This window comes from Embiotoca jacksoni, unplaced genomic scaffold (assembly GCF_022577435.1).
Source record: "Embiotoca jacksoni isolate LCO1_2020_lvr unplaced genomic scaffold, fEmbJac1.0.p SCAF_2, whole genome shotgun sequence".
Classification (NCBI taxonomy): domain Eukaryota; kingdom Metazoa; phylum Chordata; class Actinopteri; family Embiotocidae; genus Embiotoca; species Embiotoca jacksoni.
In genome coordinates this window covers 16,403,897-16,423,636 of record NW_027185340.1, presented here as the reverse complement: position 1 = coordinate 16,423,636, position 19,740 = coordinate 16,403,897, and the positions used below count along the sequence as shown (strand labels likewise).

Here is a 19,740-nt window from a genome sequence, read left to right as displayed (position 1 = left end):
GTGATCTATTGTGTATTTCATCTGGGCTTATAATTGCAGAGAAACAGAGAAATATTGAGCTGTTTTTCTCTGACATGAGCCCCTGCGGTTTTCTTCAAATGTGTATCCTCATCAGCCCCCGTGAGCCCGCAAATCCTGAGGAAATGCAGTCTTTTTTATAGTGCCTCATCCCCATGATGAGCAATGGTGCTTTCATCGGGGTTCATACGACAATGTACACGGGGCTGAGGATATATGGATCGATGACGGGGGCCGTCACGTGTCACGTATGTGAAGGTGATGGGTTCCCCCTTTTCTGTTGCATTACAGGAGCATGAAATGAGAGTATGCAGACAGCCAGCAAGGATTTATTAGTGTGAGTGGAAGCAGCCTCTCTGCTGCTGCTGCTGCTGCTGCATGGATCCACGTTGCCGGTGCAGCATCTCAGCTGCATGCAGCTTTTTAAGAGGGCACAATGCAGCAGAACTCAGTGAACTTTGCCAACATACACTCGCACACTCTTCGCCGGTCAGTTTGGCACAGAACCGTCAGTGGCCGGTCCAAGCCGTTTTTCTCCTCTTTAAACTTCTCACTTCAGCAAGTGGAGCAGTACTGCAGCACTTTTATGAGATATAGAGTAAGGCCTAGTCGAGTCGGCCTTTCAGCTTAGCTTTGATCAGTGTTTGCGAAGGTTGCGACAACCATGTTCTGTTTTAGCTGACCACTGCAGCCGGATTTTGCAAAAACCCTCAATTACTTCCTTTAACTCAGCAAATCAGCTTAATTGCTTTTCCCACACAGCTGCAAATAGACTCCACATCATTTTTTTTCAACAAAAACAAGTTTCGTCAGCAAATTGCTTCTACGGCATTGTTGTTCTGAGAAAATAATCCACGTTGCGTTGCATTGTTCAATGGAAAATGTGAGTCGTTGAATGCAAATCTGATCAAACATAAAATGTTTATGCCGTCACAAGTATGTTCCCTGTATGTGAACGAATATAACTGCGAGCCATACATTTATGGAGCTATGTGAAGGTAGGCGGTGACGTGAAAACTTGCACAAACGCAGGCAGAATAGACGCTTACAATAGATAACGCCTAAACTTTACATCAAAAATCTGCCCTAAGGACCAACTACTGACTTTTTATGAAATAGAAAACTGATTTTAAGTTCTTTCTCTTAGCAAAGGGCTATGATAAAGGTACATAATAGTGGTGTGAGTAGGCCTTTCAAAACTCAAAATCGCAATGATTTAAACACCTAATCGCAAAAGTTTTGCACAATTGTTAGAATTCCATCTGTATAAAAACAGCTGGATTGAATTAGCAAAACTATCATATTTTCCACATTGTTTTCTGCCGTTTGAGGCCTGACTAGTTTGTGGTTTAATGACACGAGTAGAGAATTAGCGTCACCATAGTACACTACTTATTTTGATTATTGGTGCCTGTCATTATCAGTCATTTCTGGGTATATTTCAGTCATAAACTTTTGTATATTTACCTTTGTGTCATATCATATCATATAACAAGGACAAGTTTGTTTACAAACCCTAAAAGGCAGATAGAAATGTTGTTGTTTTTTTTCTATTCATACGTTCCGATGTTCAAAGCCAATAAACAGCTCCTTTTCTTCATAAGGTGTATAATATTGAACAATCATTCACATTATATTATAATAGTGGGCTAAAATAAACTGAAAATGAAATCATTAGGTCACAATTATTTGTATGACAATTAATCGCCAAAGAAACTATCACGGGTCGCGATAGTCCTAACGTGCCTCAATTACAACCCAATAAAAAAAAAATTTAAAAAAAAAACCGACAGGGCTGCGATATTTTAAATATCCACACGTCTTTTTAATCGACGAGGAACAAGGATGCTCCGAGCGGCGCCGTGATGAGACGCAACTCGAACTGCACGCACAATGTTGAAGCACCGATGGCACCGTCCCGCCCGAGAGAGAGAGAGAGGTATAGGGCAGCGGGGTTGGGGATAAACGAGCTCCACGAAACACCCGAGAAAGATGTGCGCGGGGGGAATCGCGCTGGGATCGGAAACTGTCCGGGTGCTTTGCGCACACGAGAAAAAGACACGCAGGTACCACACTACCACCGGGAGCCGAGCAAACCGGTGTGTGTGTGTGTGTGCGCACAGTTAACGGGCGATATATCGCGTGTCGTTGTCATCAATTTGACCGTCCCTTCGCTTTTCCCCTTTTAGTTAAATTACGAGCGGGGGGGGGGGGAGGGGGGGTGAATCAGATTAATTGGTATCGATTTTTTTTTTTTTTTTTACGACTAACCCCAGTTCTTCCACTTTGGCACGTGAATTACTTCTGCCGGACAGCAGCCTGAAAAAGAGACACCCCACCCCCCCCCCCCCCACCCCACCACCACCATCACCTCCACCTCCCGCACTGTACTGTACTGCATGTTGTCTACATCGCATGTTTTTTGTTGTTGTTGTTGTTGTTGTTGTTCTCCTCCTTCCTCGCCCTCCCAACATAACTATTGCAACCGTGCGCGTAAAGACGAGAGCCGATTTGAAGGCATGCCCCCCCCCCCCCCACCCTCCACACGCGTAACCCTTCAGTGCGTCGCCGCAGCAGCTAGCATAGCCTTGATATTACGGTGTCACAGTTAATTTGTACATCATGATGCGGTCTCCTCGGCGGACCTCTTCACGGGGGCACCGCTGACAGGGCGAAGCCCGGAGGACCGACCGACAAACAGCCGCGAATCCCAAACAGCGGCGCAAAGCACACGGAACCGAGGCGCGTTTAAAAAACGCTTAAACAAGTAGACGTGCAATATTACGGGGGGGGGGGGGCACTCGTTCGTGTCCTTTTTTTTTTTTTTTGTCGAGCGGTGAAGTCCCGACGTGTGCGCTGCGCTGCGCCGCGCCGCGAGGATCACCAGCCTTAATATTATATAAACACAACCGGAACCCGAAACCACATCAGCGTTGTTTCATCCACCGCAGCCCCCCGAAAATAACAAACGAGAGAAACGGCGACTCACGGCTTGTGGCGGATGACGGGAGCGTTTCAAGGTTCCCGGGTACGTTGTAAAATCTTCTCCGCCGCTTCAGACCAAAACACAGACGTCTGTTTTCCTCCGTGCCGTCGCTGGTTGTTGGAGAGGGGGGAGAAAAAAAAAAAAAAAAAAAAAAAAAAAAAAAAAAGAGAGCGAGAACACGGGGGGGTGGGGGGGGTTTGAGAGCGGTTGTACGGTCGCATGTACTGCAGTGTTTCACAGCCTGCTGTCGGCCCCCTTCCTCGGCTTCATGTTTTATGGTGGCTGGTAACGGGAAACGCTGCATCACCGCCGCCGTGTGGAGCGGAGTCGCTTTGCAGCGTCGGTCCGGGGATGATACCTCCTCTTTGACTCCTTCGGCCTTGTTCGACCGCACTGATGCCGGCTCGCCGTCGCGCAATATGCAACTTCCTGCTCGGGAGCTTCAAAATAAAATGAAGAAAACCAAAAAAAAAAAAAAAAAACGCACCGCGAATTGGAAAGAGTCGAAACTCGTTTGGGAATTTATTGCGTCTGGCTTGGTGCAGGCGCAAAGCAGAAGGGGATGGAGAATAAACCAATTCTGTAAAACAGAAAGTTTCAAAGCAACTATCAGCCTGTACAGGAAGTCACAGACACACCAAATCCTGCAGGATGTGATTGCGATTTGCTAAAACATTTACAGATATCCGTTTTTACACAGTCTAAAATTGTTAATTAATTTATGACAGGGTAGCCTATAAAATGCTATACAGGAAATCCATCTCTGCTCATGCTCGAAATCTCCATTGCGTGAATTTGCTGCAGTCTGTTTAATTGGCAGTCTGGTTTCCGGTGTAGGTGGGCGGGGCTTAGTGTCCTCAGTTTCCCAGCTGACAGTGCAGAGCCTATGGATGTTATGTTAGCGTCAACAAAAACACCTGCAGCTACAATTCAGTTTAAACACAAAATATACCATAAGCATGAGAATATCTTACTCTTGATGAATAACGTTGTTTGTCCTCCCAAAAATGTCTACTGCTTGCTGAATTAATGCTACCATCAAATAGATAAGACAACACAATCACACTGTCCTTTCTCCAGAGTTCATTCATATGGCAATGCGAATTCCTTTTTCCATTTCAAACTAAAAGCCATCAAGCTTTTCACACACGGCCGAAAATGGTTATACCTTTAATTTGAATAGATTTATGTTGTGAGCATCAGCAATATCGCCATTTATCTTTTACGTACAGTGGAAATTCAGAATGTAATCCTAAATGATTTACTATAGTGGCCGATATACAACCAACATAAACAAGGGTAAAGCTGTCACTTGTTTTTGTCCCACTTCCACAAAAACTGCAGCAGCTTCTATCTCATTAAGTTATTGTTGCTTGACGTAAGAGCAAGTTGGGATCAAAGTTGGACAAAAATGTAACTGTTATGCACTGTGTATTGCCAGTGATCGATTCGAGGAGTGATTTTCTTTGTATTGTTCAAAAACTACAAGCCGTCGCAGCTCAAGTTAAATGATGCAATCGTTGTGTTATCATTGGAAACTGGTACAGACAGACGTAAAATTGATTTTCATTTGTTTGCAATCAAGTTATACAACAATCATTTTGTTTCTGCTTCAGGTTTTTAATATTGATGGCAAATTTTGAATATTTTGATAGACATGCTGCAGTTTTGATGCATGAATCCGAGTTTTATGTTCTTGATAGTGGCGTAATGCTCCTCCTGGACGCACCTTCATACACTCATTCAGTCATCTGCCCCGCTGCATCTGAACCAAGCCTGAAGGTTTTCTAATGACGTGACCGCAAACGGGCTCAACAGCACAATGAATCACTCAAAACTCATTTCGGTTTCAATCCTTGTGGATCAGAATCAACAAATTACAGCAGTGTTTGCAGCACACACAATTATAGACAAGAACCCTGGTAGACTCTTTGCCAGTAAGAGAGCAGGGAGGTAATGTTTATCAGGTAGAGGAGAGCAGGAAGCCAAGGCCTGGGACACGCTGTCTGTGTGTGCTTGGTGCTGAAGAAACAATTTGATTATCATTTCAACGTCTATGTTATGACCCTTGTTATCATCATGTAAATAAGAAAACATGCACAAACAACTTGTATATTACAGCATATATTAGTCATATAGATCCTTTTCCATTTAAGGCTCCAACTCATATATATTGCATCATCTCCACAGCACTCCCCACTTGAAACATGTTTCCACAGCTATGTTTGCATGGTGAGCTAAAACTTCTCTATAATTGTGCAGGAAGTCCAAAGAGTGCTCCATGATGTAGCTTTACATGTTTCCTTCTGTTGATATTGGCTTTGTAAAACAATTTTTAAAACATTGTGTTTTAGTGTGGTAAATGGCAAGGAACAAAAACTGTTTTCACAATTGAAAAATGTCCCATAGATTCTCAAGGTCTGTCTCCATGTCAGCTGAAACATAAAAGTAATTTACTTTGACAAGTAAGATTAAAAAAAAAAAAAATTGTATCATGTGGCTAAAGAATTGTCTTTTACTTTCTTTTCATATTAATTTGTATTTGTTTGTTCCCGACAGCCAGGCCACATTTATCTTATTTGACATGTTGAATATTATGTTCTATTTTGTCCTTCTCTTTTTTCTTTCTCTTGTCCTATGTGCATGTTTAGTCTCCACAAAAGCTATAGTGTGTTGACAAGCATCAATAATTATCTAACAACATATGAAGAAGCTTCAGGTTTTTATATCTATGTCCATTTTATTAATTAATGCAACGTGGTAATCAGACAAGTGACCACATTCAAAATACATTTAGAACAAATATATTTAGCGGGAACGACCGGATTTACAAAGATCAGATATGCATATAAATAAGAAAAAAGGCATTATGGTTATCGAAAAAGTGACCTTCTGAAAAACATTTAGAGCTAATATATTTAGTGGGAACAATCTGATTTACAAAAGTTACAGACAAATATGCAAAGTCGTCCTACTGCCTAGAAGCAAGTAGAGGGTGCACTTGGTTTTGCACCAGTCTTTTGGAGGAAGAATAACATTCAAAGGAAGACATATTTGAATTTCATTAAATGGCAGGTTTCTGTTAAACCCTGTTCAAGGCATATCAAGGAAAGGTTTCACTTTTAATTTAATTAACTAACAATTCTGTTGCAAAGTTTGGTCAGTTTGAAACCATAAATGAGAGGATTCATAATGGGAGCTATGACAAGAAATTGTACAGCAACACATTTTTTTAATGGTTTGAGGTAATTCTTTTGAACTAAAACGCATATTTGTCACATCAATAAGTGTTGTCAAAAGCAGGTAGAGAGGGCATCTGATTTAACACCTACCATCTTAAAAGTAAGACACAAATTTGAGTTTAATGAAATAAACATTTTTCAAGGCAAACCAAGAAAAGACTTTAGATTTAATTATGTGACTGAGTGTTCTCACCGTGTAAGAAAATAGTCATTTCTTTCTAAAATTAAAAACTCTAAGAACTCTGTTCCGTATTTTAGTCAATTTAAAACCATAGATGAGAGGATTTATAATGGGAGGTATGAGAAGAAATTCTATTGCAACAAAGTTTTGAAAGGTTTGAGGTAATTCCTTTGAAGTAAAGCGCATATTCATGACGTCAAAAAGTAGAGTGACAGCAAAAGTGAGTAGGGAGATTAAATGTGGCACACATGTTTGCATGAACTTTGCTCTGTTTTCTATAGAATTGACACAAGTTTTAATGAGATACATATAGGACCAAACTATAAAAACACCACAAAATACGTAAATGAGTATTGTAATATATGCAACTATGTTGTTAACTGTAGTTTCAGCTGGGAAACAAGCAAGTTTAACAATAATCCAATTTACACAATAGAGTCTGGAAATATATCGGCTGCACAGCTTTACCCTGGATGTCAGATAAATATTTGTTCCCATAATGCAGAAAGGTGTTAACCAAGAGAAACAGACTAACTTAATGAGTCTTTGTTTTGACATGACAGAGTGATACTGCAGTGGTTGACATATAGCCAGATATCTGTCATATGCCATGACTGCAAGAATCGACAGATCACTGAAGGCGAAGGAATACATCACCAGAGCCTGAACAAGGCATCCGGCATAAGAGATCATGTGAACAGGAGAGAGCAGATCCCAGAGAAATTTGGGGTAAAAACCTGTTGTCCCATAAAGTCCATTCATACAAAAAGCACACAGCAGAATATACATAGGTTCATGGAGGTTATTATCCATGATGATTGTCACAATTATTGAGACATTTACCACCAAAATGGTACAGTAACACAGCAAGCTGAGAAAGAAGAGAATAAATCGGTGGTCGATTGTTTCATTTAAACCTGAAAGAAAAAACCATGTTATTACAGAAACATTACCCATCATGATAGGGAACCTTGATTCTTCTTTTTTATTTGTAGCTTAACTTGGTCCTGAGCAACGTCTGGTCTCTCCTCTCTTCTCCATCTAGTGTAGACTACTGAAACACCTGAGCTGGGAATTATAATCAGCCAATCAGTGTTCAGGTGTGAAAGTTTGCTTCCTTGGAAATTGACGGGGGACTCAAACGTCTGCAGCATCTCTTATGTCCAAAAATATCATGTTAATCACTTGAACAATTCGATTTTTTTTTGGACATACAGTTTCAAAGGGATTGGATTTGTAAGTGAACTGATGTTTTCATTGACAGTAAAACTGTGCAGTTAAAATAACTTAAAATACTCAAGAAAAAACTGCAGATCAAGCTCTGTTTGTACACGATTTATTGAATACTAGACTACTATTAATGTTCATGCATATTACAGTAAACTGTTATTTTACAGGGAGAAAAAAATACTTTTGAATTAAACTTGACAAAAACAGGAAACATGCAACATTCTGAATACTAGAACATTTGTCATGAATAAACAATTGTGAGGTGAGATAAATATAAAAGGCTTTAATTAAACATTGAGGAGTCACTGAAGCTGCTGTGATATACTACACTCAAAATGAGGTAGCTCTTCAACTTTTTAAACTAACACACAATGAAGCCATTTATGAATAAATCTTCTTTATACAAAGTATAAAATTCACGGGAAGAAAAAAAAATTAGATTTGAATAAAATGCTACTTTTCTGTTCGATGTTTCTCAAGACAGACGAAGGAAACAAACTCTAAGTGCTCTTATCATGCAAGACAAAAATCAGATGCCATTTCTGATATCTGACTTAAACTGTTTGAATAAATCTATTTTCTAACCATATTTGCATTTTTTTTAAACATAACAAATTCACTGATATCTTTTCAAAATTGATGTCTCATTTTGAAAGTTCACCTCTAATATGTGTTGACACTTTAATGTGGACTAAACTCAAGATTTTGTTGCCCAGTTTGGTCAGTTTGAATCCGTATATAATACGATTCACAATCGGAGGAATAATTACAAATTTCATTGACATGAAGTTACTGAAATCTTGAGATACATCAGCAGAGCCAAATCTCATGTACAGTACATCCAAAAGGACAGCTAATGAAAAAGTGATCAGAGAGTGTACACCGGCAGACTCTTTGCCAGTAAGAGAGCAGGGAGGTAATGTTTATCAGGTAGAGGATAGCAGGAAGCCAAGGTCTGGGGTACGTTGTCTGTTTGTGCTTGGTGCTGAAGAAACAATTTGATTTGCATTTCGACGTCTATGTTATGACCCTTGTTATCATCATGTAAATAAGAAAACACACACAAACAACTTGTATATTACAGCATATATTAGTCATATAGATTCTTTTTCATTTAAGACTCCAACTCATATATATTGCATCATCTCCACAGCACTCCCCACTTGAAACATGTTTCCACAGCTATGTTTGCATGGTGAGCTAAAACTTCTCTATAATTGTGCGGGAAGTCCAATGAGTGCTCCATGATGTAGCTTTACATGTTTCCTTCTCTACCCAATGATACCCATATTTCAACATTTCTGTTGCAAAGTTTGGTCAGTTTGAAACCATAAATGAAAGGATTCATAATGGGAGCAATAACAAGAAATTGTACAGCAACAACATTTTTAATGGTTTGAGGTCATTCTTTTGATCTGAAATGCATATTCGTGACATTGACAACTGTTGTCAAAAAAAACAAGTGAGTAAGGAGATTAAATGTGGCACACTTGTTTGCATTAACTTTGCTCTGTTTTTATAGAATTGATACAAGTTTTAATGAGATACATATTGGACCAAACTATAAAAAGAACATGACATGCAGAGATGATGATAGAGAGAGAGAGAGAGAGAGAGAGAGAGAGAGAGAGAGAGAGAGAGAGAGAGAGAGAGAGAGATACATAGATATTTTATTAATCCCACAAGGGGACTTTTTTTTTTGCTACAGCAGCATTTATAGACACAAGTAAAACAATAAAAAATAACATTAAATATAAAATGATTGTAATATTTGAAACTATGCTGTTAACTATTATATCCAATCTTAACTCTATCACAATTTTATGATTTGATTTTGTATTTGTGTTTATTTCATTTCTAAATTCTGCATGGTAATCTAAGAATTGACAATCCAAAATACATTTATATTCAGTGGAAACAGTATAATTCACAAGAATCATCTGAGATATGCCTGTAATAATAATAAGGTATAAGGTGCAATAAAAAGGTAAAAGCTGTAAAATTACATACAAGAGGATTTGCCAAAAGCAGGAACAACACCTATCTTCTTAAAGTAAGACACACATTTGAGTTTAATGAAATAAATGTTTTTCAAGGCAAATCAAGGAAAGAATTTAGATTTAATTGTGCAATATTATGTGACTGAGTGTTCTCACGTGTAAGAAAATAGTCATTTCTTTCTAAAATTAAAAACTCTAAGAACTCTGTTCCGTATTTTAGTCAATTTAAAACCATAAATGAGAGGATTTATAATGGGAGGTATGAGAAGAAATTCTATTGCAACAAAGTTTTGAAAGGTTTGAGGTAATTCCTTTGAAGTAAAGCGCATATTCATGACGTCAAAAAGTAGAGTGACAAGAAAAGTGAGTAAGGATATTAAATGTGGCACACATGTTTGCATGAACTTTGCTCTGTTTTCTATAGAATTGACACAAGTTTTAATGAGATACATATAGGACATAACTATAAAAACACCGTGAAATACATAAATGAATATTGTAATATATGCAATTATGGTGTTAACTGTAGTTTCAGCTGGGAAACAAGCAAGTTTAACAATAATCCAATTTGCACAAAAGAGTCTGGAAATATATCGGCTGCACAGCTTTACCCTGGATGTCAGATAAATATTTGTTCCCATAATGCAGAAAGGTGTTAACCAAGAGAAACAGACTAACTTAATGAGTCTTTGTTTTGACATGACAGAGTGATACTGCAGTGGTTGACATATAGCCAGATATCTGTCATATGCCATGACTGCAAGAATCGACAGATCACTGCAGGCGAAGGAATACATCACCAGAGCCTGAACAAGGCATCCGGCATAAGAGATCATGTGAACAGGAGAGAGCAGATCCCAGAGAAATTTGGGGTAAAAACCTGTTGTCCCATAAAGTCCATTCATACAAAAAGCACACAGCAGAATATACATAGGTTCATGGAGGTTATTATCCATGATGATTGTCACAATTATTGAAACATTTACCACCAAAATGGTACAGTAACACAGCAAGCTGAGAAAGAAGAGAATAAATCGGTGGTCGATTGTTTCATTTAAACCTGAAAGAAAAAACCATGTTATTACAGAAACATTACCCATCATGATAGGGAACCTTGATTCTTCTTTTTTATTTGTAGCTTAACTTGGTCCTGAGCAACGTCTGGTCTCTCCTCTCTTCTCCATCTAGTGTAGACTATTGAAACACCTGAGCTGGGAATTATAATCAGCCAATCAGTGTTCAGGTGTGAAAGTTTGCTTCCTTGGAAATTGACGGGGGACTCAAACGTCTGCAGCATCTCTTATGTCCAAAAAAATCATGTTAATCACTTGAACAATTAGATTTTTTTTGGACATACAGTTTCAAAGGGATTGGATTTGTAAGTGAACTGATGTTTTCATTGACAGTAAAACTGTGCAGTTAAAATAACTTAAAATACTCAAGAAAAAACTGCAGATCAAGCTCTGTTTGTACACGATTTATTGAATACTAGACTACTATTAATGTTCATGCATATTACAGTAAACTTATTTTACAGGGAGAAAAAAATACTTTTGAATTAAACTTGACAAAAACAGGAAACATGCAACATTCTGAATACTAGAACATTTGTCATGAATAAACAATTGTGAGGTGAGATAAATATAAAAGGCTTTAATTAAACATTGAGGAGTCACTGAAGCTGCTGTGATATACTACACTCAAAATGAGGTAGCTCTTCAACTTTTTAAACTAACACACAATGAAGCCATTTATGAATAAATCTTCTTTATACAAAGTATAAAATTCACGGGAAGAAAAAAAAATTAGATTTGAATAAAATGCTACTTTTCTGTTCGATGTTTCTCAAGACAGACGAAGGAAACAAACTCTAAGTGCTCTTATCATGCAAGACAAAAATCAGATGCCATTTCTGATATCTGACTTAAACTGTTTGAATAAATCTATTTTCTAACCATATTTGCATTTTTTTTAAACATAACAAATTCACTGATATCTTTTCAAAATTGATGTCTCATTTTGAAAGTTCACCTCTAATATGTGTTGACACTTTAATGTGGACTAAACTCAAGATTTTGTTGCCCAGTTTGGTCAGTTTGAATCCGTATATAATACGATTCACAATCGGAGGAATAATTACAAATTTCATTGACATGAAGTTACTGAAATCTTGAGATACATCAGCAGAGCCAAATCTCATGTACAGTACATCCAAAAGGACAGCTAATGAAAAAGTGATCAGAGAGTGTACACCGGCAGACTCTTTGCCAGTAAGAGAGCAGGGAGGTAATGTTTATCAGGTAGAGGAGAGCAGGAAGCCAAGGCCTGGGACACGCTGTCTGTGTGTGCTTGGTGCTGAAGAAACAATTTGATTATCATTTCAACGTCTATGTTATGACCCTTGTTATCATCATGTGTTTAAGAAAACACGCACAAACAACTTGTATATTACAGCATATATTAGTCATCTAGATCCTTTTTCATTTAAGGCTCCAACTCATATATATTGCATCATCTCCACAGCACTCCCCACTTGAAACATGTTTCCACAGCTATGTTTGCATGGTGAGTTAAAACTTCTCTATAATTGTGCGGGAAGTCCAAAGAGTGCTCCATGATGTAGCTTTACATGTTTCCTTCTCTACCCAACGATACCCATATTTCAACATTTTCCAGTGACCCCCTGTCTGGGGTTACTGGAAGATTAGACTAACAACCTATCACAAAAGCAAACTAGGTGGAGGCATTTTTAGAAAATGAAAGATGTTGGCTTTGCAAAACAATTTTTAAAACATTGTGTTTTAGTGTGGTAAATGGCAAGGAGCAAAAACTGTTTTCGTACTTGAAAAATGTCCCATAGATTCTCAAGGTCTGTCTCCATGTCAGCTGAAACATAAAAGTAATTTACTTTGACAAATAAGATTAAAAAAATGTTTTTATCATGTGTGTGGCTAAAGAATTGTCTTTTACTTTCTTTTCATATTAAATTTTATTTGTTTGTTCCCGACAGCCAGGCCACATGTATCTTATTTGACATGTTGAATATTATGTTCTATTTTGTCCTTCTCTTTTTTCTTTCTCTTGTCCTATGTGCATGTCCAGTCTCCACAAAAGCTATAGTGTGTTGACAAGCATGAATAATTATCTAACAACATATTAAGAAGCTTCAGGTTTTTATATCTATGTTCATTTTATAAATTAATGTAACATGGTAATCAGACAAGTGACCATATTCAAAATACATATAGAACAAATATATTTAATGGGAATGACCGGATTTACAAAGATCAGATATGCATATAAATAAGTAAAAATGTAATATGGTTATCGAAGAAGTGACCTTCTGAAAAACATTTAGAGCTAATGTATTTAGTGGGAACAATCTGATTTAGAAAAGTTAGATACAAATATGCAAAGTCGTCCTACTGCCTAGAAGCAAGTAGAGGGTGCACTTGGTTTTGCACCAGTCTTTTGGAGGAAGAATAACATTCAAAGGAAGACATATTTGAATTTCATAAAATGGCAGGTTTCTGTTAAACCCTGTTCAAGGCATATCAAGGACAGGTTTCACTTTTAAATGTGTGTTGTTCAGAGTGCTCTCACCGTGTAAGACAAAACTCATTTCATAAAATAAAAAACAACAACTAACAATTCTGTTGCAAAGTTTGGTCAGTTTGAAACCATAAATGAAAGGATTCATAATGGGAGCTATGACAAGAAATTGTACAGGAACAAAATTTGTAATGGTTTGAGGTAATTCTTTTGAAATCAAATGCATATTTGTCATATCAATAAGTGTTGTCAAAAGCAGGTAGAGAGGGCATCTGATTTAACACCTACCATCTTAAAGTAATACACAAATTTGAGTTTAATAAAATAAACATTGTTCAAGACAAACCAAGGAAAGAATTGAGATTTGATTGTGCAATATTATGTGACTGAGTGTTCTAACCGTGTAAGAAAATAGTCATTTCTTTCTAAAATTAACAACTTTAAGAACTCTGTTCCGTATTTTAGTCAATTTAAAACCATAAATGAGAGGATTGATAATGGGAGGTATGAGAAGAAATTCTATTGCAACAAAGTTTTGAAAGGTTTGAGGTAATTCCTTTGAAGTAAAGCGCATATTCATGAGATCAAAAAGTAGAGTGACAGCAAAAGTGAGTAAGGAGATTAAATGTGGCACACATGTTTGCATGAACTTTTCTCTGTTTTCTATAGAATTGACACAAGTTTTAATGAGATACATATAGGACCAAACTATAAAAATACCATGAAATACATAAATGAGTATTGTAATATATGCAACTATGCTGTTAACTGTAGTTTCAGCTGGGAAGCAAGCAAGTTTAACAATAATCCAATTTACACAAAAGAGTCTGGAAATATATCGGCTGCACAGCTTTACCCTGGATGTCAGATAAATATTTGTTCCAATAATGCAGAAAGGTGTTAACCAAGAGAAACAGACTAACTTAATGAGTCTTTGTTTTGACATGACAGAGTGATACTGCAGTGGTCGACATATAGCCAGATATCTGTCATATGCCATGACTGCAAGAATCGACAGATCACTGCAGGCGAAGGAATACATCACCAGAGCCTGAACAAGGCATCCGGTATAAGAGATCATGTGAACAGGAGAGAGCAGATCCCAGAGAAATTTGGGGTAAAAACCTGTTGTCCCATAAAGTCCATTCATACAAAAAGCACACAGCAGAATATACATAGGTTCATGGAGGTTATTATCCATGATGATTGTCACAATTATTGAAACATTTACCACCAAAATGGTACAGTAACACAGCAAGCTGAAAAAGAAGAGAATAAATCGGTGGTCGATTGTTTCATTTAAGCCTGAAAGAAAAAACCATGTTATTACAGAAACATTACCCATCATGATAGGGAACCTTGATTCTTCTTTTTTATTTGTAGCTTAACTTGGTCCTGAGCAACGTCTGGTCTCTCCTCTCTTCTCCATCTAGTGTAGACTACTGAAACACCTGAGCTGGGAATTATAATCAGCCAATCAGTGTTCAGGTGTGAAAGTTTGCTTCCTTGGAAATTGACGGGGACTCAAACGTCTGCAGCATGTTGCAATCTACTGTGCATAGGATAAAATATATATATATAAATATATATATATATATGTATGTATGTATATATATATATATATACACACACACACACACACACATATAAATTGGTGCATAAAGGTGCATTCAGAATTGAAATTGAATTTGAAAAATGTTAAAGGTTGCTCTTATGTCCAAAAATATCATGTTAATCACTTGAACAATTAGGTTTTTTGGACATACAGTTTCAAAGGGATTGGATTTGTAAGTGAACTGATGTTTTCATTGAGAGTAAAACTGTGCAGTTATACTAACTTAAAATACTCAAGAAAAAACTGCAGATCAAGCTCCGTTTGTACACGATTTATTGAATACTAGACTACTATTACTGTTCATGCATATTACAGTAAACTGTTATTTTACAGGGAGAAAAAAATACTTTTGAATTAAACTTGACAAAAACAGGAAACATGCAACATTCTGAATACTAGAACATTTGTCATGAATAAACAATTGTGAGGTGAGATAAATATAAAAGGCTTTAATTAAACATTGAGGAGTCACTGAAGCTGCTGTGATATACTACACTCAAAATGAGGTAGCTCTTCAACTTTTTAAACTAACACACAATGAAGCCATTTATGAATAAATCTTCTTTATACAAAGTATAAAATTCACGGGAAGAAAAAAAGTTAGATTTGAATAAAATGCTACTTTTCTGTTCGATGTTTCTCAAGACAGACGAAGGAAACAAACTCTAAGTGCTCTTATCATGCAAGACAAAAATCAGATGCCATTTCTGATATCTGACTTAAACTGTTTGAATAAATCTATTTTCTAACCATATTTGCATTTTTTTTAAACATAACAAATTCACTGATATCTTTTCAAAATTGATGTCTCATTTTGAAAGTTCACCTCTAATATGTGTTGACACTTTAATGTTGACTAAACTCAAGATTTTGTTGCCCAGTTTGGTCAGTTTGAATCCGTATATAATACGATTCACAATCGGAGGAATAATTACAAATTTCATTGACATGAAGTTACTGAAATCTTGAGATACATCAGCAGAGCCAAATCTCATGTACAGTACATCCAAAAGGACAGCTAATGAAAAAGTGATCAGAGAGTGTACACCGGCAGACTCTTTGCCAGTAAGAGAGCAGGGAGGTAATGTTTATCAGGTAGAGGAGAGCAGGAAGCCAAGGCCTGGGACACGCTGTCTGTGTGTGCTTGGTGCTGAAGAAACAATTTGATTTGCATTTCGACGTCTATGTTATGACCCTTGTTATCATCATGTAAATAAGAAAACACACACAAACAACTTGTATATTACAGCATATATTAGTCATATAGATTCTTTTTCATTTAAGACTCCAACTCATATATATTGCATCATCTCCACAGCACTCCCCACTTGAAACATGTTTCCACAGCTATGTTTGCATGGTGAGCTAAAACTTCCCTATAATTGTGTGGGAAGTCCAAAGAGTGCTCCATGAGGTAGCTTTACATGTTTCCTTCTCTACCCAACGATACCCATATTTCAACATTTTCCAGTGACCCCTCTGTCTGAGGTTACTGGAAGATTAGACTAACAACTTATCACAAAAGCAAACTAGGTGGAGGCATTTTTAGAAAATGAAAGATATTGGCTTTGCAAAACGATTTTTAAAACACTGGAGTACCTGTAAATAAATATGTTATTGTTTTGTATTGCACTCTGCAAATAATGACCAGACACGTACACTGCAGTTTTACTGAGTAGAAAGTAGGCTCAACAACTGGACCTTTGCATTTGACAAAGCTGGTTACTTCCTGACATCTTCAAAATAAGTCATTCCCTTTAAATCCATGATAGTATACTGAATTGTCACCATTACCAGGTTTCCCTCAAACATTTATACATATTATTATATAAATAGTATCTTTAGCACTTTTTTCAAACAGTATTTTAAATAAACAACACAAACAGCATTGTGCATGCAACTTAAACACAATTCAACAGTCCCATTATCTTGTAGCTACTTTTGAAATGTGTCCTGTGAAATATGACTTTATTTCTTAGTGTGGTGAATGGCAAGGAGCAAAAACAGTTTTCACAATTGAAAAATGTTCCATAGATTCTCAAGGTCTATCTCCATGTCAGCTGAAACATAAAAGTAATTTACTTTGACAAAAAAGATTTACATTTTTTTTTTTTTTTATGATGTGGCTCAACAATGGTCTTTTACTTTATTTTCATATGAAATGTTTTTTGTTTGTTCTCGACAGCCAGGCCACATGTATCTTATTGACATGTTGAATATTATGTTCTATTTTGTCCTTCTCTTTTTTCTTTCTCTTGTCCTATGTGCATGTCTAGTCTCCACAAAAGCTATAGTGTGTTGACAAGCATCAATAATGATCTAACAACATACTAAGAAGCTTCAAGTTTGTATATCTATGTCCATTTTATTAATTAATGCAACATGGTAATCAGACAAGTGACCATATTCAAAATACATTTAGAACAAATATATTTAGTTTGTATATTTAGACTGGATTTACAAGGATCAGATATGCATATAAATAAGTAAAAATGCAATATGGTTATCGAAGAAGTGACTTTCTGAAAAACATTTAGAGCTCATATATTTAGTGGGAACAATGTGATTTACAAAGGTCAGATCCAAATATGCAAGGTCGTACTACTGCCTAGAAGCAAGTAGAGGGTGCACTTGGTTTTGCACCAGTCTTTTGGAGGAAGAATAACATTCAAAGGAAGACCCTGTTAAACCTTGTTCAAGGCATATCAAGGAAAGGTTTCATGTTTAATTGTCTATTGTTCAGAGTGCTCTCACCGTGTAAGACAAAACTCATTTCATAAAAAAACAAAACAACAACTAACAATTCTGTTGCAAAGTTTAGTCAGTTTGAAACCACAAATGAAAGGATTCATAATTGGAGCTATGACAAGAAATTGCACAGCAACAAAATTTGTAATGGTTTGAGGTCATTCTTTTGAAATCAAATGCATATTCGTGACATTGACAACTGTTGTCAAAAGAAAAGTGAGTAAGGAGATTAAATGTGGCACACATGTTTGCATGAACTTTGCTCTGTTTTCATAGAACTAACACAAGTTTTAATGAGATACATATTGGACCAAACTATAAAAAGAACATGACATGCAGAAAAGATTATTGTAATATTTGAAACTATGCTGTTAACTATGATGTGCAATGTTAACGCTATCACAATTTTATGATTTGTGTTTATTTTATTTCTAAATTCTACATGGTAATCTAACAATTGCCAATCCAAAATACATTTTTATTCAGTGGAAACAGTCTAATTCTCAAAAATCATCTGAGACACGCATACAAAAAGGTAAAAGCTGTAAAATTACATGTAAGAGGATTTGCCAAAAGCAGGTAGAGAGGGCATCTGATTCAACACCTCCCTTCTTAAAGTAAGACACAAATTTGAATTTAATGAAATAAATGTTTTTCAAGGAAAACCAAGGAAAGAATTGAGATTTTTATCGTGCAATATTTTGGAGACTGAGTGTTCTCACTGTGTAAGAAAATAGTCATTTCTTTCTAAAATGAACAACTCTAAGAACTCTGTTCCGTATTTTAGTCAATTTAAAACCATAGATGAGAGGATTTATAATGGGAGGTATGAGAAGAAATTCTATTGCAACAAAGTTTTGAAAGGTTTGAGGTAATTCCTTTGAAGTAAAGCGCATATTCATGACGTCAAAAAGTAGAGTGACAGCAAAAGTGAGTAAGGAGATTAAATGTGGCACACATGTTTGCATGAACTTTGCTCTGTTTTCTATAGAATTGACACAAGTTTTAATGAGATACATATAGGACCAAACTATAAAAACACCATAAAATACGTAAATGAGTATTGTAATATATGCAACTATGCTGTTAACTGTAGTTTCAGCTGGGAAACAAGCAAGTTTAACAATAATCCAATTTACACAATAGAGTCTGGAAATATATCGGCTGCACAGCTTTACCCTGGATGTCAGATAAATATTTGTTCCAATAATGCAGAAAGGTGTTAACCAAGAGAAACAGACTAACTTAATGAGTCTTTGTTTTGACATGACAGAGTGATACTGCAGTGGTTGACATATAGCCAGATATCTGTCATATGCCATGACTGCAAGAATCGACAGATCACTGAAGGCGAAGGAATACATCACCAGAGCCTGAACAAGGCATCCGGCATAAGAGATCATGTGAACAGGAGAGAGCAGATCCCAGAGAAATTTGGGGTAAAAACCTGTTGTCCCATGAAGTCCATTCATACAAAAAGCACACAGCAGAATATACATAGGTTCATGGAGGTTATTATCCATGATGATTGTCACAATTATTGAAACATTTACCACCAAAATGGTACAGTAACACAGCAAGCTGAGAAAGAAGAGAATAAATCGGTGGTCGATTGTTTCATTTAAACCTGAAAGAAAAAACCATGTTATTACAGAAACATTACCCATCATGATAGGGAACCTTGATTCTTCTTTTTTATTTGTAGCTTAACTTGGTCCTGAGCAACGTCTGGTCTCTCCTCTCTTCTCCATCTAGTGTAGACTACTGAAACACCTGAGCTGGGAATTATAATCAGCCAATCAGTGTTCAGGTGTGAAAGTTTGCTTCCTTGGAAATTGACGGGGGACTCAAACGTCTGCAGCATGTTGCAATCTACTGTGCATAGGATAATATATAATATATAATATATAATATATATATACATACATACATATATATATATATATATATATATATATATATATATATATGTACATAGAAATTGGTGCATGAAGGTGCATTCAGAATTTAAATTGATGTTGAAAAATGTTAAAGGTTGCTCTTATGTCCAAAAATATCATGTTTATCACTTGAACAATTAGATTTAAAAAAAAAAATACTGTTTCAAAGGGATTGGATTTGTGAGTGAACTGATGGCTTCGTTGATGGTAAAACTGTTCAGTTAAAAT

At 36.5% G+C, this 19,740-nt stretch overlaps 5 protein-coding genes across 7 annotated transcripts in view; all 5 read right to left on the bottom strand.

Moving 5' to 3' along the window:
* The window catches only part of adarb1b (adenosine deaminase RNA specific B1b), a 115,152-nt gene extending 112,028 nt beyond the window's left edge, over positions 1-3,124 (bottom strand). For all 3 annotated transcript variants that reach the window (XM_069154780.1, XM_069154781.1, XM_069154779.1), the window contains exon 1: positions 3,008-3,124. The gene's annotated coding sequence lies outside the window, so the exon portion shown is untranslated. The remainder of the gene's footprint in view (positions 1-3,007) is intronic.
* Positions 3,125-6,454: 3,330 nt separating this feature from the next.
* LOC138200759 (olfactory receptor 52D1-like) lies at positions 6,455-7,387 on the bottom strand. The gene has a single exon (XM_069153642.1). The coding sequence runs from the start codon at positions 7,385-7,387 to the stop codon at positions 6,455-6,457; it is 933 nt and encodes a 310-aa protein (XP_069009743.1).
* Positions 7,388-9,827: 2,440 nt separating this feature from the next.
* LOC138200758 (olfactory receptor 1D2-like) lies at positions 9,828-10,760 on the bottom strand. The gene has a single exon (XM_069153641.1). The coding sequence runs from the start codon at positions 10,758-10,760 to the stop codon at positions 9,828-9,830; it is 933 nt and encodes a 310-aa protein (XP_069009742.1).
* A 2,864-nt stretch (positions 10,761-13,624) lies between these two features.
* Positions 13,625-14,557, bottom strand: LOC138200757 (olfactory receptor 52D1-like). The gene has a single exon (XM_069153640.1). The coding sequence runs from the start codon at positions 14,555-14,557 to the stop codon at positions 13,625-13,627; it is 933 nt and encodes a 310-aa protein (XP_069009741.1).
* Positions 14,558-18,309: 3,752 nt separating this feature from the next.
* On the bottom strand, positions 18,310-19,242 carry LOC138200756 (olfactory receptor 52D1-like). The gene has a single exon (XM_069153639.1). The coding sequence runs from the start codon at positions 19,240-19,242 to the stop codon at positions 18,310-18,312; it is 933 nt and encodes a 310-aa protein (XP_069009740.1).
* Between the last annotated feature and the right edge of the window lie 498 nt (positions 19,243-19,740).

What these genes read in the sequence shown, in the direction of transcription:
- LOC138200759 (XM_069153642.1), bottom strand. Translation starts at nt 7,387, where the DNA reads ATGATGGGTAATGTTTCTGTAATAACATGGTTTTTTCTTTCAGGTTTA.
- LOC138200758 (XM_069153641.1), bottom strand. Translation starts at nt 10,760, where the DNA reads ATGATGGGTAATGTTTCTGTAATAACATGGTTTTTTCTTTCAGGTTTA.
- LOC138200757 (XM_069153640.1), bottom strand. Translation starts at nt 14,557, where the DNA reads ATGATGGGTAATGTTTCTGTAATAACATGGTTTTTTCTTTCAGGCTTA.
- LOC138200756 (XM_069153639.1), bottom strand. Translation starts at nt 19,242, where the DNA reads ATGATGGGTAATGTTTCTGTAATAACATGGTTTTTTCTTTCAGGTTTA.